General features: G+C 42.6%; 1 protein-coding gene across 2 annotated transcripts in view; it reads left to right on the top strand.

Annotated features, from left to right (window-relative positions):
- Positions 1–25,489, top strand: part of LOC117506348 (plexin-A2-like) — a 319,464-nt gene that overhangs the window by 183,091 nt on the left and 110,884 nt on the right. For both annotated transcript variants that reach the window (XM_034165840.1, XM_034165841.1), the window contains 3 exons: positions 16,415–16,538; positions 17,000–17,153; positions 21,177–21,273. In XM_034165840.1, coding sequence (XP_034021731.1) covers positions 16,415–16,538; positions 17,000–17,153; positions 21,177–21,273 — 375 coding nt within the window. The remainder of the gene's footprint in view (positions 1–16,414; positions 16,539–16,999; positions 17,154–21,176; positions 21,274–25,489) is intronic.

Raw genomic sequence — 25,489 nt, 5'->3', positions numbered from 1 at the left:
AAGCGAGCTTGAAATGGGCAGCTGTCATACGAAGCTCAAAAATGTGCACTCTAACGTGACAGACTGATTGTGCTCCCCGGAGTTCACTTGTACCAACAGCTGGAGGGACAATAAGAAAACCAGGACGTGGTTATTGTATGGAGCAGCATCTTTTAAATAGCATCATTTTGAGTGTAAAAAGGGGCTGCTCACCTGATTTTTATTGTCTGTCAGGCAAGAAGATTAATGTGCCAACAGAGGATTAACATGGCAAAAACCCGTAGGCCTACTAACTGGACCTCTGTATACCCGCGGAACATTTTGTACCCGGCGGAATGAGCTTATCTCTTCCATCGTAATTATCCGAGCCCCAGGTTTCTTGCATAATGCCTCGATATGGAGCAAAGGGGCTTCAGAGGATTAAAACCCCATGATTTTGAATCAGATGTCGTGTTTGAAGCGGACCTTAGTGGAGGATTTACCCCCATTTCATCACATGACGTCAGCATCTCAGCGAGCATTATCATGATGATGATCTTTTTTTGCATAATCAGAGCGCTCAGTTTTATCAAATCCCCGCACAAACGAGAAGAAACCAATGGCTTGTTTAATCGGAACTACTTTATTAATCTGTTGTTTGTTGAATGATGACTTCAAAGTCCATTATGCTATTTTTAATTAATGCCTCATGATTGTCAGTGAATAAATACAGAATTACTTTAGTTGTTTGCCTATTAAGTCAAGAATGAAGTCTGTCCCCATCCTCCGAATGACTCTCCCAGTGTTACACAGGTCCTTTAAGGCTTCACACTCCCTTTCTGGTAGAGTATGAATGAGGGGAGGATCGCTGAACGTGTAAAAAAGCCTGAAGGAAAAAGGAACAAATGGCTCCATCAGATGAAACAGTGTGAACAAAACAAGCAAAATAAAAGGCAATGAAAGACAGTCTGAGATGAAAGCTGTCTTTGTTGTTTTGGAGGCACTTCAGTTGATGAGCGGTCAGAAGGTGACAGTATGAACTCCTGTGGTTTACCGCAAGGAGCTGAACAATCGTCACCGCGCTTACATTCGGGCTTTATATGGTGTAATTACAGAAGAGGTCTCGGCGCTCTTTGAGCCGTCTCAGGAGGTGTCACCCCCTCAACACCATCTGACAGAATACTAAGTCACGGCTCTGCTCATGGTGCGGTTCGCGCAAATGTACGACAGACAGCGTAGTCTACAGCAAATTGTGAAGTACCAGTACAGTTGCTTTTAAGTGCACTTTAAACAAATGTTAAAGGTGTACATGCATTTAATTTTTCACAAAATTGACAAATTTACTTTGTGTTGAAATGTAGTTATAAGAAAGTAACTTTATTTCTGTGGTATATCAGAAAATTATACATCCAGGGTTTGAACTTCATGCAGCATTTATGGAAAGTGGAATTGGTTAGGAATCCAGAATTTCCACCTTACATCCAAGAAAATTACTTTTAATACTGTTAGATAATATCTGTGCTAATTCCTTATTTTAAGTTAGTGATCAAGTATGTGTCTTTGTTATCTGTTTGGAGTTTTTGAAACCTGGTTTAAAGTGTAAATATAAGAGTTAAGTTTCACTTCCATCATATGTGCAAGTGTCAGACAGGTCATGGGGCAACTGCTCCAGCAGTGGACCCCAGACTTCTGTTTCCCAGGACACATTAACCTCTGACTGGGGGTTACCGAGGTGTTCCCAGGCCAGTGTGGAGATCTAACCTTTCCACCTAGTCCGGGGTCTTCCACCAGGTCTCCTCCCAGATGGACGTGCCTGGAACACCTCCCTAGGGAGGTGCCCAAGAGGCATCCTTACCAGATGCCGAACCACCTCAGCTGGCTCCTTCCAACGTGGAAGAGCAGCGTCTCAACTCCGAGCTCCTCATGAATGACCAAGCTTTTCATCCTATCTCTAAGGGAGACACCAGTCACCCTCCAGAGGAAGCCCAGTTTGGCCACTTCTACCTGCGATCTAGTTCTTTCGGTCATGACCCAACCCTCATGGCCATAGGTGAGAGTAGGAATGAAGACTGACCAGTAGATCGAGAGCGTCGCCTTTTGGCTCAACTCCCTTTTCACCACAACAGTACAGTAAAGCAAATGCAACACTGCCCCTGCTGTGACAATTCTCCGGCTGATCTCATGCTCCATCTTCCCCTCACTTGTGAACAAGACGCTGACGTACTTGAACTCCTTCAGTTAGTTAATTATTAGTTTTAATAAAGCTACAATAAAACATTAGTCACCAGACTGACTCATTTTTGTAAACCAAATAAAACTACAAGTGTAACCCACATTAGTATGAACATCTGATCCAGCAGACTTTTATGTGTCTTACCAGTCTAGCGGAGATCCAGCAAAAAACTTTACATTAAATACGAGGTCTATTAGAAAAGTATCCAAGCTTATTATTTTTTTCAAAAACCATATTGAATCACGTGTGATTGCGTCAGACAAGCTTGAACCCTCGTGCGCATGTGTGAGTTTTTCCACGCCTGTCGGTTGCGTCATTCGCCTGTGAGCAGGCTTTGAGTGAGGAGTGGTCCAGCCCCCTCAGCGGATTTTCATTGTCAGGAAATGGCGGAATGATTTGGGCTTTTTTTCCATCAGATTTTTTTCAGAAACTGTTAGAGACAGGCAGCTGGAAACCATTAGAAAAATTTATCTGGCTTTCGGTGAAAATATTACAGGCTTGGTAGAGAATAAGGAGTGTTACTGTTGCTTTAAGGACGGCCCCCAGCAGCTGTGGGGCACGCCGCGCTCCGAAGCCGCCATCGACAGGCTGAACGACCATTTTATTTCTAAACGGATGGCTGTCTGGATCCGTGACCATCGTGTGCCATTTCTCTGGTTATCACAAGAGCTGGACATCAACCATTTTCCGGCAGATTTCACTTTTAACAAGAGATTTTGTCATGGAAAGCCGAGCGGAGGCTTCGCGCGTCACGATGGATTCGCTACTGGAGCGAGACAAATCCACCTCCGTTTTGGTCTCACAGGACGGCTTTGAGATGGTGTTCAGACAGCTGTCGGTGTTTTTCCATCGAGTGATTATCCAAGAAATTGTGGATGTGCCTGGACATGCCAGAACATATCCCATGAGGCTTCATCACGGCGTTGCTTTGCGCCATGCGGCACTGCCAGATTTGATTTAACCAGCATCGCTGGGCTTTCTGTTTTTTTTTTTCTTTTTTAAAGGACATGTCACACGTTATTTAACGTCCCAGTTAGCAACACAAAGTGGCCCTCAAAATGCAGAAAATGTTTCAAAGGGTTATAAATTTCAGAATTTTCTCAGGATGCCGCCTGACCCTCCAACAATACTTGGGCCTGCAACACCCGTTGCTCTGCTATGCCCCGCTAAGTTGCTTTGTCCCCTATGCTGTGAAAAAATCCTGGTGAGAACCCTGCCTCTATACTCCAAAGTTTTGGAGGTGTCCATCTTATCTTCTGACCTGAGATGTTGTGTGAAAACTGGACTGCATTTACCTCAAGTATCACATCATTGCCTGTTGCTATTTACAACCTCTGAGGTAAAGGAGACATGGTATCAGTAGACAAAGACACAATGCAGCTATCAATGTGCGACAGACTGGCATCCCATCCAGAATGACTTTTAAACTGTTATCTGCTTTATGCTAAAAAATCTGGGCATAAACATCAACACCAATGCACGGCAGGGCCTATATAGGACTTACTTCTTTAAGTAATCATTGGTCTATGTTTGACAATTCCTCAAAATAGCCATTCTGAATGTCCTTTGTACTGTACATGATCGCTTGGAAAAAATTTGACCTTGGCGTGTGAGCTTTACTTTTAAATGATTTTTCTTAAAAGCAAACCCTACATACGAGCAGAAAGTTTGACCACATTACACCCATTTTGGCATCTCTTCACTGGCTTCCTGTCCCAGTGAGATCAGATTTTAAGGTTCTGCTACTAGTCTATAAATTTATTCATGGACTGGCACCTCCCTACTTAAATCCTACGTACCGGCCTGAGCTTTGCATTCTCAGGGTGCAGGACTACTTTGTGTCCCTAGGGTTTATTCACCCTAGCGACACAGTAATCCCAAAGTCTGCTGGTCACAGAGCTTTCCCTTATCGTGCCCCTGTTCTGTGGAATGATCTCGCTGCATCAATAAAACAGTCAGATTCTATAGAGCAGGGGTAGGCAACCTGTTCCAGAAAGAGCCATGAGGGTGCAGGTTTTCTTTGCAGCCACTGACTCCACCAGGTGATTTTACTGATTAATATCACTTTGAGCAGATGGAATCAGTTAATCATTGAAATCACCTGGTGGAGTCAGTGGCTGCAAAGAAAACCTGCACCCTCATGGCTCTTTCTGGAACAGGTTGCCTACCCCTGCTATAGAGACTTTCATGTCCAGACTTAAGACGCACTTATTTTCTCTTTCATATGGCTAGCATACTGGCATAGTATATTACTATGCTTTTTCCTCTTTTAATTCATTTTATTAGGAAACAGAGCGGGCTGCAGCCTCAACCTTATCGAAATTCTGCGTCTTTTAATGAAGCTTAGGATTAGTGGTCGGTGATCAGCTTAGTGTTTCTTTTATTTTTCTTGTTGCTTAATGCTGACAAATTATACTGTATTTGTTGTCTTTCTGATGCATGATTCTGTTTTTTTTTTTCTCTTTGTTTGAGGTACAGCTCCATCCAGAGATGGGAGTGGTATCTGTTCCTGAAACCTTCCTTTCCTGTATATTCCTTTTGTGAATTGTTTCTGTAATTTATGTTTGTAGCATGGCCCAAGCAGAGGGTCACCCCTTTGAGTCTGGTCTGATTGAGGTTTCTTCCTCAGAGGTAGTTTTTCCTTACCACTGTCGCCTGTGTTCTTGCTCTCGGGGTTGGTAAGGTTAGAATTTACTTGTGTGAAGCACCTTGAGGCAACTTTGTTGTTATTTGGCGCTATATAAATTAAATAAATTTAAACTGAATTGAAACTTTAACTGATCCTCTCCAGAAGTTAATCATCTCGAGATATCTGCGCAAGCAGTATTCCTACCAAGTATGGTATCACAGACAGACACACACAGGACTGATTACAGTACCCCACTTTGCTAGTACACAGGGTAATTAACCAAAGCAATTTCAAGCAACCAACTGGAGCAACAAGCTGAGTCACATGACGTATTCTACACAACACTATTTATTAAATGCACATTTTCCATGTCATCTCAATAATGTGCTTACTACATTCTGCTTCATTCATGCACTGTACCACAACACACTACAGTCTTATTTCTGAATCTCCTCCACCTCTACCACACTATTCCTCTGTTCTTGACTGCTCTACTGCTGGTTGGCTCTCACTGCGGTATTGTATCACTTCCTGTTCCGGAGCACAGCGGTGTTTTGCTGTATCTGTTAGCTGTTTAATCTGTGCAGTTAGATTGATCTAGATAACTAGATAACGATTTGTTTCACAGTGTAATCTTCACGTGCCTTAACTAAAGCACTCCCTCTGCTGAATCACCTCTAAATTATTTACACATTATTCACTTTGTGTGTTTTTAGGAATCCGCTAGCTTAGCGCAGCTACTAGCTCTTAGCCGATTTAGCATGGTGGCTTCTCCTGTCTCTCCCGCACTTTTCTGCTCTGGGTGTGAAATGTTTAGTTATTCCTCTGCCTCCTTTAGCAGTGATGGTACTTGTAATAAGTGTAGCTTATTCGTAGCTTTGGAGGCCAGGCTGGGCGAATTGGAGACTCGGCTCCGCACCGTGGAAAATTCTACAGCTAGCCAGGCCCCTGTAGTCGGTGCGGACCAAGGTAGCTTAGCCGCCATTAATTCCCTTCCAGCAAATCCCGAGCAGCCGGGAAAGCAGGCCGACTGGGTGACTGTGAGGAGGAAGCGTAGCCCTAAACAGAAGCCCCATGTACACCGCCAACCCGTTCACATTTCTGACCGTTTTTCCCCACTCGGCGACACACCCACCGAGGATCAAACTCTGGTTATTGGCGACTCTGTTTTGAGAAATGTGAAGTTAGCGATTGACCTTTTGTCTGACTTAGTGCTTAGATCAGATAAGATAATTATAGTGGGCGATTTTAACATCCACACAGATGCTGAGAATGACAGCCTCAACACTGCATTTAATCTATTATTAGACTCAATTGGCTTTGCTCAAAATGTAAATGAGTCCACCCACCACTTTAATCATATCTTAGATCTTGTTCTGACTTATGGTATGGAAATTGAAGACTTAACAGTATTCCCTAAAAACTCCCTTCTGTCTGATCATTTCTTAATAACATTTACATTTACTCTGATGGACTACCCAGCAGTGGGGAATAAGTTTCATTACACTAGAAGTCTTTCAGAAAGCGCTGTAACTAGGTTTAAGGATATGATTCCTTCTTTATGTTCTCTAATTGTTATGTGTCGACGCGAGTTGAGGAGCGGACCTGCGTCAGACAGAACCCAGCGCTAAAAATAACCAGAAAGCGGTTCCAACAACAGAAACAATTTATTTTTCACCTGTGCATAATAATGTGTACAAAACTGAAACAACGTCCTTCTGGTGGAGTGACTGTTGGCACGCTCTTAAGCGCCCAAAAGGATAGAAGCCTGGCGTTCCTGGACCCACTACCACCAGACAAACACCCCCCAGGTGGACACGACAAACTGACTCTCTGTGAAGCAAAGAAGAGGTGAGGTAAGTCAGCAGTTACAACAATATCTTTCAAAAGACACACGCTATCAGCAACACATTCAGGTCTGAATTTTTTAACTTTATGCAAATGAGCAGCTTCTCACAACAGGTGGAGGATCACTTATCCTGCACGCCACAGCAGTGAGAAGCAAACTGCACAATTCTCATCACAATTCCAGTATACTGCGTAACAAAACACCAAGTTACTATCAACAATTAGTCAAACACTTAATCACCTTTAATGTGTGCTGACAGCAAGTGTCCTCACCCTTCCTTGCTTCACGGGCTCGATGTGTCAAACCCAGGCGCGGCCCTCAGCGTCTCACAAACGGACATCACAAGGTCGAGTTCCCGGCAGTTCTGCTTGAATCACACATGACTTAAATGCAGAACGCCATCCAATTATCTGCTTCAGCTGAAAGTCTTTAAGGTTGCATGTGAGCACCAGTCACAGGTGCTACACATGATGTTGATGAGGGTGAGGACTCTTCAGCCAGCACCTTCTTCACAGACAAATCAGTTTCCATGCCACCTGAAGAGCAAAGAAAAGAAAAGAACACCAAAACATCCAGCCACACCCCCCAACACACAACAGTACCCCCCCATCAACGGGAAGCCTCCCGGTGACCGAACAGACCAGGCCCGAGAACAGCTCCTCCCTCCGGGGTCCACGCCAGGAGGCAGACAGCACCGCGCTCCTAAGGTCCACCACAGACAGCAGGACAGGCACCGCAGCTGGAAGGCCGGCTGGAATCAACAAAAGCCCTAAAACATTCTCCAGTACAATTCAACACAGAAAAAAAAAATAAAACCCACCCAAAACCTCCCCAGGGGACCGTCCCATCAAACCCCGGGAAGAAAAGAAAAACTCCCAAACGCAAAAACCCAACACAGCCCCACAAACACAATACAAACGTAAATGCATAAAAGAAAAACAACAAACAACCCCCCCAGAATGACCTGCAGAGCCCAACCCCCCCCAGAAGGCCTTCATCGCCAGTTCCAGGAGGAACAGCCAGAACCATAATCCCACAAAGGTCCCCAGGTGTACATGGAGCAAACGGCGCCCCCCAGAGGACCGTACCATCAACCCCAGGAGGTACCCTCCCCACAACCCCGGAACCCCAGACCCAGTCACACTTGGCTAGTTGGCCCCAAGCCAATTCCCCCCCAGAGGACCGTCCCATCAACCCTGGAGGTGGAACCCGGAAGGAAACAGAACAAAATCAAAAATCAACCCCCGGAGGACTACAAAAACAACCCCGGGGGGGATATAAAACGACCGTAAACCTTGTTACCCTCCCCGGCACCCCGAAAGACCCCAGGTCCCTCCCAGAGCCCCTCGGCGGCTCAATTTTGGCGAACGGCTAAAAACATTAAGCCGGAGAAGGGAACAGGAAAAAACTAACCCAGCTCCAACCCCAAGGCGCAGCGGAGAACCGGAAATACGTCCGGTGCCCCAACTCGACCATACCCCAGCCTCTCGGGAGGGGTGGAACTACCGAAATGGCGAACGGCAACAGATCGGCCCACCCCTCCGACTGAGGTAAGTCTCCGCTGCACCACACCCTGGCAACACCAATGATGAACGGTACAAAGGCTCACCGAGGCTGGAGTGGAACCGGGCCCTAACCAAACCAAGAAAAACGCCTCTAACACCCCCCCCCCCCCTAGGTGCAGAGGTCTTCTGAGAATGCTCAGCGTGACCAACCTGCACCACCCCACAACCCACAATACAAACGGTCTTGGGGCAAGTGAGGTTGGGGTTAGGGATGTAGAGAAATAAAAAAAACAACAAAATAAAACGACCCAACAACCCAAACAGAAAATACCTAAAAACACATAAAAATTAACAATTAAGTGGGCCCAGACGGGCTTCTAACCACCTAACATTCACTCCACCAGATACGCCTCTGACTCCCCATACAATTATAACCCCTATTTAAAGAAAACAAAACATTTACTCGTGCTAGATTTTTTTTTATTTTTTTTTATGTGTATTATTTTGCCTGTCCCAGAACACCTGGAGATACGTCACCATTATTTTTCTTGACGTTTATATGTCGGGGCAATACAGTAATCTCTGCTCGTCCGAGCTGCATGGGCTCGTCAACAGGAGGAGCCAGAGGTCCCGTCGGAGGAGCCTCAGTGGGGCGAAGAAGAGGCGGCCCAGATCTGTGTCGGGGAAAGCCCCGAGACGAAAAAACCCACTCTGATGGGCGTCCTCTCTCGCGTCCACGCTCCTTCATCCGATCATCTAGACGAATCACCAACGATATTAGCTCATCTAAATCGTTTGGCTCGTCACGGACTGCCGGCTCGTCTTTTAATGACTCATTTAACCCATCTACAAACATTCCTCGTAAAGCTGCGGCGCTCCAACCTGACTGAGCAGAAACCAGAGAACATTGCATCACCGCACAAGGCTCCGGACGACAAACAATCGGTTTGGACGCCAAATCTCTGGGTGACGGAGTTATCTGCACTAGTATCGATGATGCCGCAGCTGGAGCAGCAGGAAGCGGAACGGCCTGCGCTGCAAGCTCCGTAACACGGGCGTCTGTTTGTTTAATTTGGTTCGCGAGATGCTGTAATTGCTCCCATATTTTCTCCAAGTGTTCTTGAACTTTTTCGGCAAAAGGAACCGCTTCTGCAGCTGGGTCCATTATGGAATGGCCGGGAACTACTGTTATGTGTCGACGCGAGTTGAGGAGCGGACCTGCGTCAGACAGAACCCAGCGCTAAAAATAACCAGAAAGCGGTTCCAACAACAGAAACAATTTATTTTTCACCTGTGCATAATAATGTGTACAAAACTGAAACAACGTCCTTCTGGTGGAGTGACTGTTGGCACGCTCTTAAGCGCCCAAAAGGATAGAAGCCCGGCGTTCCTGGACCCACAACCACCAGATAAACACCCCCCAGGTGGACACGACAAACTGACTCTCTGTGAAGCAAAGAAGAGGTGAGGTAAGTCAGCAGTTACAACAATATCTTTCAAAAGACACGCTATCAGCAACACATTCAGGTCTGTATTTTTTAACTTTATGCAAATGAGCAGCTTCTCACAACAAGTGGAGGATCACTTATCCTGCACGCCACAGCAGTGAGAAGCAAACTGCACAATTCTCATCACAATTCCAGTATACTGCGTAACAAAACACCAAGTTACTATCAACAATTAGTCAAACACTTAATCACCTTTAATGTGTGCTGACAGCAAGTGTCCTCACCCTTCCTTGCTTCACGGGCTCGATGTGTCAAACCCAGGCGCGGTCCTCAGCGTCTCACAAACGGACATCACAAGGTCGAGTTCCCTGGCAGTTCTGCTTGAATCACACATGACTTAAATGCAGAACGCCATCCAATTATCTGCTTCAGCTGAAAGTCTTTAAGGTTGCATGTGAGCACCAGTCACAGGTGCTACACATGATGTTGATGAGGGTGAGGACTCTTCAGCCAGCACCTTCTCCACAGACAAATCAGTTTCCATGCTACCTGAAGAGCAAAGAAAAGAAAAGAACACCAAAACATCCAGCCACACCCCCCAACACACAACACTAATGCCATATACCAACACAGTGCAGAGTAGCTACCTAAACTCTGTAAGTGAGATAGAGTATCTCGTCAATAGTTTTACATCCTCATTGAAGACAACTTTGGATGCTGTAGCTCCTCTGACAAAGAGAGCTTTAAATCAGAAGTGCCTGACTCCGTGGTATAACTCACAAACTCACAGCTTAAAGCAGATAACCCGTAAGTTGGAGAGGAAATGGCGTCTCACTAATTTAGAATATTTTCACTTAGCCTGGAAAAAGAGTCTGTTGCTCTATAAAAAAAAGCCCTCCATAAAGCTAGGACATCTTACTACTCATCACTAATTGAAGAAAATAAGAACAACCCCAGGTTTCTTTTCAGCACTGTAGCCAGGCTGACAAAGAGTCAGAGCTCTATTGAACTGCGTATTCCTTTAACTTTAACTAGTAATGACTTCATGACTTTCTTTGCTAATAAAATTTTAACTATTAGAGAAAAAATTACTCATAACCATCCCAAAGACGTATCGTTATCTTTGGCTGCTTTCAGTGATGCCAGTATTTGGTTAGACTCTTTCTCTCCGATTGTTCTGTCTGAGTTATTTTCATTAGTTACTTCCTCCAAACCATCAACATGTCTATTAGACCCCATTCCTACCAGGCTGCTTAAGGAAGCCCTACCATTAATTAATGCTTCGATGTTAAATATGATCAATCTATCTTTATTAGTTGGCTATGTACCACAGGCTTTTAAGGTGGCAGTAATTAAACCATTACTTAAAAAGCCATCACTTGACCCAGCTATCTTAGCTAATTATAGGCCAATCTCCAACCTTCCTTTTCTCTCAAAAATTCTTGAAAGGGTAGTTGTAAAACAGCTAACTGATCATCTGCAGAGGAATGGTCTGTTTGAAGAGTTTCAGTCAGGTTTTAGAATTCATCATAGTACAGAAACAGCATTAGTGAAGGTTACAAATGATCTTCTTATGGCCTCAGACAGTGGACTCATCTCTGTGCTTGTTCTGTTAGACCTCAGTGCTGCTTTTGATACTGTTGACCATAAAACTTTATTACAGAGATTAGAGCATGCCATAGGTATTAAAGGCACTGCGCTGTGGTGGTTTGAATCATATTTATGTAATAGATTACAATTTGTTCATGTAAATGGAGAATCGTCTTCACAGACTAAGGTTAATTATGGAGTTCCACAAGGTTCTGTGCTAGGACCAATTTTATTCACTTTATACATGTTTCCCTTACGCAGTATTATTAGACAGCATTGCTTAAATTTTCATTGTTACGCAGATGATACCCAGCTTTATCTATCCATGAAGCCAGAGGACACACACCAATTAGCTAAACTGCAGGATTGTCTTACAGACATAAAGACATGGATGACCTCTAATTTCCTGCTTTTAAACTCAGATAAAACTGAAGTTACTGTACTTGGCCCCACAAATCTTAGAAACATGGTGTCTAACCAGATCCTTACTCTGGATGGCATTACCCTGACCTCTAGTAATACTGTGAGAAATCTTGGAGTCATTTTTGATCAGGATATGTCATTCAATGCGCATATTAAACAAATATGTAGGACTGCTTTTTTGCATTTGCGCAATATCTCTAAAATTAGAAAGGTCTTGTCTCAGAGTGATGCTGAAAAACTAATTCATGCATTTATTTCCTCTAGGCTGGACTATTGTAATTCATTATTATCAGGTTGTCCTAAAAGTTCCCTGAAAAGCCTTCAGTTAATTCAAAATGCTGCAGCTAGATTACTGACAGGGACTACAAGGAGAGAGCATATCTCACCCATATTGGCCTCTCTTCATTGGCTTCCTATTAATTCTAGAATAGAATTTAAAATTCTTCTTCTTACTTATAAGGTTTTGAATAATCAGGTCCCATCTTATCTTAGGGACCTCATAGTACCATATCACCCCAATAGAGCGCTTCGCTCTCAGACTGCAGGCTTACTTGTAGTTCCTAGGGTTTGTAAGAGTAGAATGGGAGGCAGAGCCTTCAGCTTTCAGGCTCCTCTCCTGTGGAACCAGCTCCCATTTCAGATCAGGGAGACAGACACCCTCTCTACTTCTAAGATTAGGCTTAAAACTTTCCTTTTTGCTAAAGCTTATAGTTAGGGCTGGATCAGGTGACCCTGAACCATCCCTTAGTTATGCTGCTATAGACTTAGACTGCTGGGGGGTTCCCATGATGCACTGAGTGTTTCTTTCTCTTTTTGCTCTGTATGCACCACTCTGCATTTAATCATTAGTGATTGATCTCTGCTCCCCTCCACAGCATGTCTTTTTCCTGGTTCTCTCCCTCAGCCCCAACCAGTCCCAGCAGAAGACTGCCCCTCCCTGAGCCTGGTTCTGCTGGAGGTTTCTTCCTGTTAAAAGGGAGTTTTTCCTTCCCACTGTTGCCAAGTGCTTGCTCACAGGGGGTCGTTTTGACCGTTGGGGTTTTACATCATTATTGTATGGCCTTACCTTACAATATAAAGCGCCTTGGGCCAACTGTTTGTTGTGATTTGGCGCTATATAAATAAAATTGATTTGATTTGATTCTTCTGGGAAAACAGCTCTATCCTCACTTCCCTATACCCCTGTTTGCAAGCCTTATTTTTTTGCGTGCTTGTTACTGTCAATTGGGCATGAAGCACACACCACAAGAGACTTTTCTTTTGTGGGCGATATACAGTACTTTGTAGCTTTATGATGAAGCCCGCCTCACAGATTTTATGACTTGCTGGGAGCAGTTTAAAGAGCCCAACATGCACCTCAGATTTCTATTGTGTGGTTCTGATTTAGGTCAGCAAAAGCAAAATATCTCGTGCTATAGTTAAGTACAAATATAACATGATTGTGGCCACTGAAAGTTTATATGCATAACCGCTGTCTATATTTTAAATAGAATGCAGGATAATTATAATTTTAAATAAGCTACAGAGAGCTTACAAAGAGGTCTGCAACCATTACACGCTCAGCGGAGGTAATGAGAACCAATTCTGGAGGGGCTCTTATGGTGTGTTCCATTTGTACTCAGAGTTCAGAATTTCCCAGTTGTGGCCCCCAGAAACGGCACCTAAAGTTGGAATTCCAACTCGTTGACTTCTTCAAACTCCACATGCCAAATGTTTACAATCCAAGATGGCTGCTCTAAGGCAACAAAGTAGTGAAAGCTGTAGATTTTACTGTTTGATGCACTTGTCTTTTTTTGTCCATCCATCCATTTTATGAACCCACTTATTCCAGTTAAGTGTCATCAGGGGCTGGAGCTTATCCCATCAGTCACTGAAGAAGATTTGGGGTACACCTTGGACAGGCTACCAGTCCATCACAGGACAGACACACACTGACAGACAAACACATTCACACTTACGGTCAATTTAGAGACACCAATTCACCTAACTTGCATGTCTTTGGAATTGGGAGGAAGCCGGAACACCTGGAGGGAACCCATGCAAACTCCACACAGAAAGAATCAGGATAGATGGAAGTGAAACTGGGACATTCTTGTTGTGAGGCAACAGTGCTAACCACTAAGTCACCAGTGTTTTTTGTGTCCACTTTAATAAATCCTGCACTCAGTACTGTCTTACTGCTGTCTGTGAATGTGTTGTTACTGCATGTTTATGCATGAAATTCCATGCAATGTGATGTTTAACAACTGGTGTCTCTATATTGGCTAACCCGGTGGGTGTTGCTAATGCCGATTGGCTACACCACCCTACAAACCGAGCAGTAAATTAAAGGAATAATGTAAGTTGTGCTTGTTCTCTACCATGAGGACACTTTGGTGGACTGAATGTTTTGGAAGCACTCTCAGGGTTCTCGCCAATGCAGTTGAGCATTGGATGGCGCTATGCTGCGATTTTGATACCCTATGCTGTGATTTAACCAGCATTGCTGGGCTTTTCTGTTTTTTTTTTTTCTATTTTAAAGGACATGTCACACGTTATTTAACGTCCCAGTTAGCAACACAAAGTGGCCCTCAAAATGCAGAAAATAATGTTTCAAAGGGTTATGAATTTCAGAATTTTGTCAGGATGCCGCCTGACCCTCCAACAATACTTGGGCCTGCAACACCCGTTGCGCTGCTATGCCCCGCTAAGTTGCTTTGTCCCCTATGCTGTGAAAAAATCCTGGTGAGAACCTTGCCTCTATACTCCAAAGTTTTGGAGGTGTCCATCTTATCTTCTGACCTGAGATGTGTGGAAACTGGACTGCATTTACCTCAGGTATCACATCACTGCCTGTTGCTATTTACGACCTCTGAGGTAAAGGAGACATGGTATCAGTAGACAAAGACACAATGCAGCTATCAATGTGCGACAGACTGGCATCCCATCCAGAATGACTTTTAAACTGTTATCTGCTTTATGCTAAAAAATCTGGGGATAAACATCAACGCCAGTGCACGTCAAGGCCTATATAGGACTTACTTCTTTAAGTAATCATTGGTCTATGTTTAGCAATTCCTCAAAATAGCCATTCTGAATGTCCTTTGTACTGTACATGATCGCTTGGAAAAAATTTGACCTTGGCGTGTGAGCTTTACTTTTAAATGATTTTTCTTAAAAGCAAACCCTACATACGAGCAGAAAGTTTGACCACATTACACCCATTTTGGCATCTCTTCACTGGCTTCCTGTCCCAGTGAGATCAGATTTTAAGGTTCTGCTACTAGTCTATAAAATTAGTCATGGACTGGCACCTCCCTACCTAGCTGATCTAATTAAACCTTACATACCGGTCCGGGCTTTGCATTCTCAGGGTGCCAGACTACTTTGTGTCCCTAGGGTGAATAAGAAGTCTGCGGGTCATAGAGCTTTCTCTTATCGTGCCCCTGTTCTGTGGAATGGTCTCCCTGCATCAATAAAACAGTCAGATTCTGTGGAGACTTTCAAGTCCAGACTTAAGACACACTTATTTTCCCTTTCATATGGCTACCATACTGGTAGAGTTTTGTTTTACACTTTTTACTCTTGTAATGCATTTTATTAGGAAACGGAGTGTGCCACAGCCTCAACTTTACTTAAATTCTGGGTCTTTTAGTGAAGTTTAGGGCTAGTGGCCGGCGATCACCTTAGTATTTCTTCTGTTTTTCTTGTTGATTAATGCTGACAAATTATACAGTATTTTTTGTCTTTATGATGCCTGATTCTGTTTTTTCTCTCTGTTTAAGGTGTAGCTCCTTCCAGAGATGGGAGTTGTATTTGTGTTGGCAACCCTCCTGTCCTGTGCACCAACTGCATTTCTTGTATATTTGTCCATGAATTGTGCTGTGAATTGTTCTTTAATTTATGTTTGTAGCATGGCCCAAGCAGAGGGTCACCCCTTTGAGTCTGGTCTGCTTGAGGTTTCTTCCTCAGAGGGAGTTTTTCCTTACCACTGTTGCTCTGGGGGTTCGTAAGGTTAGACCTTACTTGTGCGAAGCGCCTTGAGGCAACTCTGTTGTGATTTGGCGCTATATAAATGAAAATAAATTGAAAAAATTGAAAAAAAACCCCAAAAAAACAAAATGTGGAACCGCAAAACATTCCACCTGCTGTCAGGAGGGACACATGGTTGGACAGGCGTGCACATGCACAAACACAGTGCGAGCACCTGGAACGTGTTGCACCACATTGCGCCGCTGCTGTTGGGGGGTTGGGGGGGAGCACACACCAAAAACAAAAACACCGCAATTTCTACTATTTAATCCCTCTTATCAAGTGGACAATACAAGTGTGATCCTTCTGTTCCTCTGTATATGACCCATGGTCATAGACATCAAGTCATGAAATGGCATGAATGAAGCAGTGCACTCCCATCATGTCTGCATCTGCTGGCCCCACGTGTGTGTCCAGTTGGCCCCGCATGTCCAGGGAGTTTTTCCTTACCACTGTTGCTCTGGGGATTAGTAAGGTTAGACCTTATCTGTGTGAAGCGCCTTGAGGTAACTCTGTTGTGATCTCGTGCTACATAAATGAAAATAATTTGAAATTAAAATTCAAACAATTTTCTCCTCGAGGGAACCTCAGTCACTCCACCAAAGTGGATCAACATCTATGCTGTGTTTTTTCCATATAGATAAACAGACAGAACTGAAAACTACACCCACACAGTGTTAAAAACAAAACAAAACAAAACAGGACACCACTTAACTTGTTTCACAATTTCATACATTATTTTTTTAATGTTTGCCGGTTACTCCACAGGTGCTCCAGAAGGGATCGATGTCACAGGGTGGAGGAGGCTTTTCGATTTGCCACTGACATTGACCGCTGTGTGAAGGTTATCGCTCACCCAGACAGCATCGCTGTCTCAGCACATAGTGTCCCCGTGAGTGTGCTTATCATCCTGACAATCACTGTGCTGCCACCGCACACACAATGCTGATGTTCATGACCAATCACTGTGAGTAGTCTTCTGCAGCCACACGAACACCAACTGCGATCCTGGATAAAAAGATTAGAACGAGATGAAGTGAAACACAACAGCGATTCCACCTTAGGATCTCCAGTTGATGTATTTATGTACTGTAGGAAGAGTGAACAATGGGGTAAAAAATAAGCTGTTTTTGCAGCCAGCAACCTGCTCTGACTATCTGCTGAAAGATTTCTCTAATTACATTCTTTATAAACTTAATTTGTCTGACGCAGCGCAGTAGCCCTGACTAGAAAAACAGCAGTAAAGTAGAAGGTTTACATTGTTACCGTAGCTCAGGCGGTTATAAATGTACCAATGTAACAGGCAATTCACCAGCCCAAATAATTAACAGTTTACCCTGTACTTTATTTTAGATTTTACTTGAGGTGAATAATGTTCCAGATCTTTCTGCTGGAATCTCCTGCTCCTTTGGGCAGCAGGCCCAAGCTGATGGTCATGTCAATGGGAACAGAGTTATGTGTCTGTCTCCAGCCGGGAAGGAGGTACCTCAGATACCACGAGGACAAGGTGAGTGCACATAGCTGGCAAAACAAATAAATAATAATAATAAAAAAAAAAACAACACTAGAATTTGACTAATTTATAAAGCAAATCATCAATGGAAATTGTGGGAGGCTTTAAATCATAATGTCACAATTGGTGATCAGGTTTTTTGGAGTCAAATGTCAATTTCTTCTTTTTTTTTAATAGTAAAGCAGAGGGTATTGTGAACAGAATACTCCAGCCTTCCCAGCTGTGTATGGAAATTCATTACCACATGGGGTCTGACTTTGACTCTACTTCTTTACATATTCTGTCTGGGATTGTGCCGGGTGCTAAATGTACTACATGTTGTCTGGATCCGTTACCTACCAGGCTTGTTAACGATATTGGGTCAACACTGGGCCTCTTTTTAGCTGGTCACTGTCAAGTTATCAAGGAAGGGTTCCTGGTAGCTTTAGAGATATTGCAATAAAACCAACCTTGTCCCACAGCAGTTTGTGGCGGAATTAGGAAAAGTACATTAATCTATGGGTTTGTGACGGGTGCACGAATTCATTTCATGACAGGGGCATGAAATGTGGGGTGATGGGGGGAGTCTGGGGGAGTTATGGTTAGGGGAGGGCAGACACTTACACTATGATTAGAGTTAGGAGAGTGGGAGGATTAAACCGTGTCAGGAAAATTGGCGCTTTTAGTGATGAGAGCAAAAACAAACAAACAAACAAAAAAAGTGAGACTGGACTGACTAAAACCACTTTGAAAAACTCAGTATGGTTTTTGAACTGGCAACAAACTATGGATGTATTTCCTTATTATCATCCCCCCCACCACAGTAGAGAAGCTTGAATCTTCGACTGGACTGGGTTGCTTGACGCGAGGACATTTCGCTTCAAATCGCAGAAGCTTCCTCAGCTAAAATTCTTGCTCTGGTAGTCTGACTTCTGTCTTGACTCTTGTAGAGAAGAATAACAGAAGCCACAAAAGCTGGAGTTTTAAACCTAACCAGATGTCTCCTACCGAGAGGCAGACTGCTATAGACTAGTGACTAAACAATTGCTTTAATTAGCACCTATTGTGCTCTTGTTTGCACCCTTCAGTCCCTTCTAACGATGGGACTGACGCCTCTCCTGACAGCTCTCCTTTTTGGCAACCACCTTTTCTTACCCAAAAGTGTAAGAAAAGGTGGTTGCTGTTTATTTGTAGGATAACAGGATTTGCCATTTAAGGCACATCACTAAAGTGGTAAACAATCTGTTATTGGCTACGAATGCAGATTCCGAATGGATGCTGCCATTATTGGATCTACTGCCTTTGATACAGGTGATTACTGTATTTTGTTGGAGATAACTGAAAGTTATTTTGGTATTTCAGAACAACTACTTTCATGACTGAGATCATACATGTTAGGTTGTTTGCAATACATTCATTATAATTGCGCAACACTTAATTTCTCAGAAATGAAGCACGGGGTACCCCAAGGTTTTCTTTTAGGTCCATGGCTGTTTTCTCTCTCTATATACAACCCCTGGCAAAAATTATGGAATCACCGGCCTCGGAGGATGTTCATTCAGTTGTTTAATTTTGTAGAAAAAAAAGCAGATCACAGACATGACACAAAACTAAAGTCATTTCAAATGGCAACTTTCTGGCTTTAAGAAACACTATAAGAAATCAGGAAAAATAATTATGGCAGTCAGTAACAGTTACTTTTTTTAGACCAAGCAGAGGGAAAAAAATATGGACTCACTCAATTCTGAGGAAAAAATTATGGAATCATGAAAAACAAAAGAACGCTCCAACACATCACTAGTATTTTGTTGCACCACCTCTGGCTTTTATAACAGCTTGCAGTCTCTGAGGCATGGACGTAATGAGTGATAGACAGTACTCTTCATCAATCTGGCTCCAACTTTCTCTGATTGCTGTTGCCAGATCAGCTTTGCAGTTTGGAGCCTTGTCATGGACCATTTTCTTCAACTTCCACCAAAGATTTTCAATTGGATTAAGATCTGGACTATTTGCAGGCCATGACATTGACCCTATGTGTCTTTTTGCAAGGAATGTTTTCACAGTTTTTGCTCTATGGCAAGATGCATTATCATCTTGAAAAATGATTTCATCATCCCCAAACATCCTTTCAATTGATGGGATAAGAAAAGTGTTTCCTCCCATTCGTTCCTCATTTGTTTTGTTGTGCATTTTCGATTTTTGAGACATATTGCTTTACGTTTTCTGTCTTGACGCTTTGATGTCTTCCTTGGTCTACCAGTATGTTTGCCTTTAACAACCTTCCCATGTTATTTGTATTTGGTCCAGAGTTTAGACACAGCTGACTGTGAACAACCAACATCTTTTGCAACATTGCGTGATGATTTACCCTCTTTTAAGAGTTTGATAATCCTCTCCTTTGTTTCAATTGACATCTCTCGTGTTGGAGCCATGATTCATGTCAGTCCACTTGGTGCAACAGCCCTCCAAGGTGTGATCACTCCTTTTTCGATCTGATCTGATTTGATGCAGGTGTTAGTTTTGGGGATGAAAATTTACAGGGTGATTCCATAATTTTTTCCTCAGAATTGAGTGAGTCCATATTTTTTTCCCTCTGCTTGGTCTAAAAAAGTAACCGTTACTGACTGCCACAATTATTTTTCCTGATTTCTTATAGTGTTTCTTAAAGCCAGAAAGTTGCCATTTGAAATGACTTTAGTTTTGTGTCATGTCTGTGATCTGCTTTTGTTCTACAAAATTAAACAACTGAATGAACATCCTCCGAGGCCGGTGAGTCCATAATTATTGCCAGAGGTTGTATATTTCACCACCTGGTGAGATTAAACATAATTTTAGGATTGGTTTTCACTCCTGATGACCTGCAGATGTACACACCAGTTTATGTATGCAATCCCTTTTAATTTGAACAACTGGAGGCTTGTCTAGTGCAGTGAAAAACTGGATGTCCTTTAACTCAGAACACTAATGACTGTTGTTGCCCTTCAAGACAGAAACATCTCTATGACCAATTTCCATTGTGACTGGGTGACTTTGTGATCCATCAGTGAAATCTTTTTAAATCTTAATGTGATTTTTGATCCACTATTGTCTTCTGACAATAGTGAGACTGGTAAGACTGCCCGTTTTCATTTGTGTAATTTGTGTAAGTTTGGTTTCCCATCACTGGTTTCCTGTGAATTTAAGTTTTCATTGTTGGATTATAAGACTCTAAATGGTCATGTACCAACCCATTGTACTAAACATTAGACCTTTGGACCTTGTGCTCTGTGGTGTCAGGATGCAGTCTTACTTGTTTGGTTAAGGTTAAGAAGATGCTAACTGGTTTTTGGCCCTTTGCATATCATGTGAGAAAGTTTCCCTCTGTTGAACCTTTCAGTTATTTATCCTGGATCTTGTCCAGGTGTGTAGCTGCAGATATAAGTGAGGGAATGTCTGTTTGTTAAATTTCACAGGATTAGGAGGTACAGACCAAAATGTAAAAAAAAAAAACCTGTCCAATTATGAAGACATAGTAGAATTTGGATGCTGACCCAGATCTGGTTTTAGAGAACATCACAGTGACATTCTCATGCAAAATGATACAAAGTTCAACACACTGTGATACATACAGACCAGGATGCTTTGTTTTCCTCAAATGATATCCTGAAAAACACTACATTAGCCCAACAAACTGATTTCAAACTGACCACTTTACATTTCTGTTTCTCCAGAGTTCAGTTTAAGTACCAAAGAGTTGTAGAATTGTCTGAGCATATACAGTAATCCTTCATTTAAATTTTCTAACTGAAGTTTTTTTTTTTTGGGGGGGGGGGGGGGTGACAGCAATGGGCAGCACGTGGCTGTTTATAGTGGCGCGATAAAAGAATTAACATTTTTCTGATTTTGACCTCTTCCTTTCACTCATTGTTTTGTTTCACCCATTGCTTTTTTTAAATCCTTTTCTCTGTGTGCCCCCTCTTTTTTTTTTAAGCTCTGCACTCCCCGACTCATACTTCTCTTCCTCTCCTCACTCCTTTCCTTCCTCTCTCCCTCTCACAGACTGGGCTGGCGTCGAGCTTCGGCTGAATTCAAAGGAGACGGGTCAAATGGTCGCCAGCACAGAAGTGAAGTTCTATAACTGCAGCACCCATCAAACGTGAGTCCAGCTGCTGCGCCCCGCCAGTCACACCTGATTTGTTCGATAACACGCCGAGCACAGCTTCATTTTAGAACAATGATGTTCTTTAAAAGATCAGACTGTTGGATAATCCTGAGCTCAATTTATCTGTCGGCTTTCATTTAAATCAACATGTGTTTGCTGTGGCTTGCATGTTGTACTTCAAGGGGAATTCTGGGATTTTTCCAACCTTGGCTCTATTTTTAGATGTTTTGGAAGCTGCCGCATCCTGAAATTGTACAGGACAACATGAAAACACAGTAAACTGTTTCTCATCACCACTGAATAGGGCAAAAATGTCATTTGATGTTTCCGGTAGCACAGAGAGGATGCATATGGAGATAAACGTGTGGATATGTACCACACTAAATGTCGAGAAGCTTTTAAAAACTACCACTTATATAGTTCAAGACTTCACTTCGCCACCTGCCCCTCTGCAATGAAACGGCACGAGTCGCCCGCCGAAGTAAAGCTCCTTCCTGTTGTAAGCAGGCCTCTGAAAATGAAGGCACAGTGGTTATAAATCCGTGTGTTGCAGCATTCACCACACAGTGGAACTGCAGGTGGTCCTGGACAGCAACTACCCAGGTAGACAAAAGATCCATCCCCACCTCTTTTTATTTTTTTAAGCTTTCAGCTGTCCTCACTTTCCCGTAGTCATCACAACAGATCCAGTAGGAGGGCGGCAGAAAGCCAGTGTCACCGACCGAACGGTCCCCTCTAAAAATTAGTCCCCTCTAAAAATCAGCCCCCCCTGCCTTGACTGCGCATGTGTCATTTGGGAGTGTTGGCAGCAATTCACCGATTATCGCCTTGATTCTGCTTCAAACTGCACTCCAGGCATCATCTATCTCAGTGACAGATATCTAAAGCTTTTGTACAACAATTGCTTCCACATAAATTCAGCATTATTTCATAATAAAAGATGGGAGAATGATCACAGTGCCACAGCAGCATGTCTGAGTCTGACTCTCTGAGTCTGACTCTCTGCACCCAAAGAGATCAAAGGGAATAATGTGATTATTAACCATCAGATGACAAATGAAAACCTCTTAACCCTTTACCTACTGAGGCTATAAATAGCCGATTGGTTATAATTTTTTATTATAGCAATACAATTAAGAAATACTGTTCTGTGTTTGTGTGCTTTGGTACCCTTTTCCAAGAATATCTGAATTTCAATTATATTACACCTGATTAACTATTTATACACATTATTTGTAAGTTTTAGCATTTAAAATGAGGAAAAAACACAAAAATGAGCTTGATTTTTTTTTCATTTTTTTAGTGAAAAATGATTGTTATGTAAAGGAAGTTTGGATTTCACATTTTTAACAGGAAGCTGTAAGTGTTTACAATCGAAATAATTAATTTTGTGTGTCTAGAACTCAGAAACAGTGCAGAAACTGCAAAAGTAAACATTTTCCTAGGCGAAAATGTGCAAAAAGTAACCAATTTTAAAGTGCATAACCAAACAACATGAATAACAACAAAGTGCAAAACTATATATAAATATATCAATTATTATCTGTATTATTAAAATGTGCAATAAATCACTCATTTGATCACTCATTTTGTGCAAAATTATACAATATGAATAAAACAATAAAGTGTCAAACTATATACAAATATATAACCAAGAATCAAAATTAGATCTAAACTACATCAGTCAGTGTGGTGCTGTTTGTAACAGTTTCTGTCTGGCTGAAGACAGAGGCCAATTTTACAAAGTTTGCACATCCAGCAGGTTGACCTCTTGCAAACCTTGCAAGAATGCCGCCCCTTTGTGGATCGCTGGCAAGTTGGGATTCCACTGCTTGTTGGCACCGGGCAGTGGCTTGTGGCTGATGGAGCCATCACACCCACACAAACAGGCACACATACCTTCACAAATGACACTAACACCCTGCCTTTCCCTCAAAAATTACTACATTTATGTTTGCTGTCTGTCTCTGTACTTTTCTGTCACTTTTGCACTCTTTTTCACACTTTTCCCTCGTTTCAGAAGTCACCAAACGCACTTTAACGTAATATATGCAACATATAGCATACTGTTGGAAAGCATGGGTTCTTGGGTTGCTGTCAGTGTTAAAATTTTTCAGATTAAGGGCTTACATGAGAACTTACGGTAATGAGAATCATTGGTGCACTAGTGTGAAACTTCTGTGTTTTTCCTCTGCGTGATGACGTCACAGGCTTATGTTTACCGTAATACACCATATATCATTGGAAAGCCCTTGGTGTTAGCTTAACAATGCACTTAGAATCATTCAGATTGGACAAACTATGGCAGAGTTACGGTAAAAAAATACACATATGGAAAATATGGCGTGGGCGCCATCGCCGTAGATAAAGGGTTAAATCATTCTGAAGTCAGTTTTTAGTAGAAACAAGGCCGTTTGAAGCAGAAATGAGATGATAATCTGTGAATCGCTGCTGACACTCTGATATGATGCATGCCCAGTGAAAGCCGTGGGGGGGGGATGATTTTTAGGGGGGACCATTTGGTCGGTGATACTGGTATTAAACATGCTGCAGTGTTAAATTATTAAACAGTGGATTATTGATAAGCTCCCCGCCCCTTAACGGTACTCATTCTCGTACCGGAGAAATTAAGTAAATACATTTCGAGCTCTCTCTCTCTCTCTCTCTCTCTCTCTCTCTCCTTTGGTGTGTTGTGTGCAGAGCTGAAGGCAAGTCTTATTGTCATACGTCATGTCTCATCTCTGTCTCACTCTCTGGTTGGCAGCTTCTGCGTGTGTGCGTGTGTGTGTGTGTGCGCGCGAGTGCATTTGTGCAAATGCCTCTGAACTGTGTGTGTGTGTCTGACTGTCTCATGCTGCAGAGACTGAGCATGAGTGTGCACGTGCACACACATAAGCATTTAATTGATCATTAGAGAGAGAGAAATGGCTGATCAGTTTTCTTTTTATCCTTTCAAACAAAAACAAAAGAAAGCTGAATGATCAGCTGTTTTCTCTCTCTCTCTCTCTCTCTCTCTCTCTCTCTCTCTCTCTCTCTCTCTCTCTCTCTCTCTCTCTCACTCGTGTGTGCGCACACGGTGCTGACAGTGGAGAGAATTAAATGCTTAGCAGTGTGGTTGCACTTGATTGTTACTTGTATGTAGTAAACAAAGCCTTCTAAATTGTATTCTTCGATTCTTTTTTCTCCTAAAAGTACAGATAAGAATCCAGTTAAAGTGCAGAGCTGATAAGCAGTATCACTAAGAGTAGTCACATCCTTAAAATCTTAATGATACCCAACCCTTAAAATCTTAATGATACCCATCCCTAGTAGATAATCACATTGGGAATTGGCACAAGTTTTACATCGGATGCTCTTCCTGACGCAACTCCAGTTGTACATGGAAAAATGTGTGTGGATCTTGGTGTTCCTCTCCAGGCCATTCAGGACCGACTCTGCTTAACTTGGTGATATGTGACAGGTACGGCGTTGCTGCACCAAATGGTTCATTTTGTTAAAAGTCATGGAATTAAAGATGAAAGTTGGAAACACGAGCGCATTTCGATTTGTTCTTTCCAACTCAGCTGTGGTGGAGTACGAAGGCAAACTAAAAATTGTCTCACTGTCCAAACACCTGATTGTACACACCTGAGTACTTCATCAATCAGAAATCTGACAACAACATATACCAGTCATGACAACAAAAATTATATATACTGTGTGTGTGTGTATATATATATATATATATATTCTCCACTCAGATTGCCTTTTTGCAATCCAAAAAGGCTAGGACCAAAAAGTTATATCGGATCGGTTCCCACTGACCAATAACGTTAGAGCTTACTGCCAACAGCTAGCCAATCAGAGCGCAGCATACGAAGGTCAGGAACTAGCTGACAGACGCTGGTTGAAAAAAATGGCAACAAACATGTCAACAACAGCAGAAAATCGTCTGCCAGCAAGGTTTGCTGAGTTCACAGAGAAGGAACTGGTGGAAATATTGAACTCCAAGGATGCCAAGGTAGACAAGCACGCTACCGATGTTTTAGAAGCATTCATATGCTGTTCACAACAAAATAAATTGATCTAATTTACTTGACTCTTTGTTGTTTGCTTAATTTGGGAGGGGGGTGGAGAACATTTGATAAGCCTCGTCCAATATAACTTTTCTTCATCCAATATTTCTCTATGTTGGACTCCTTACCATCCATTATTTGTATAATATATATAT

The sequence above is a fragment of the Thalassophryne amazonica genome, chromosome 3 (genome assembly GCF_902500255.1).
Source record: "Thalassophryne amazonica chromosome 3, fThaAma1.1, whole genome shotgun sequence".
NCBI lineage: Eukaryota > Metazoa > Chordata > Actinopteri > Batrachoidiformes > Batrachoididae > Thalassophryne > Thalassophryne amazonica.
Note: the sequence above shows the minus strand (reverse complement) of the source record. Positions and strands in the feature narration are given on the sequence as shown.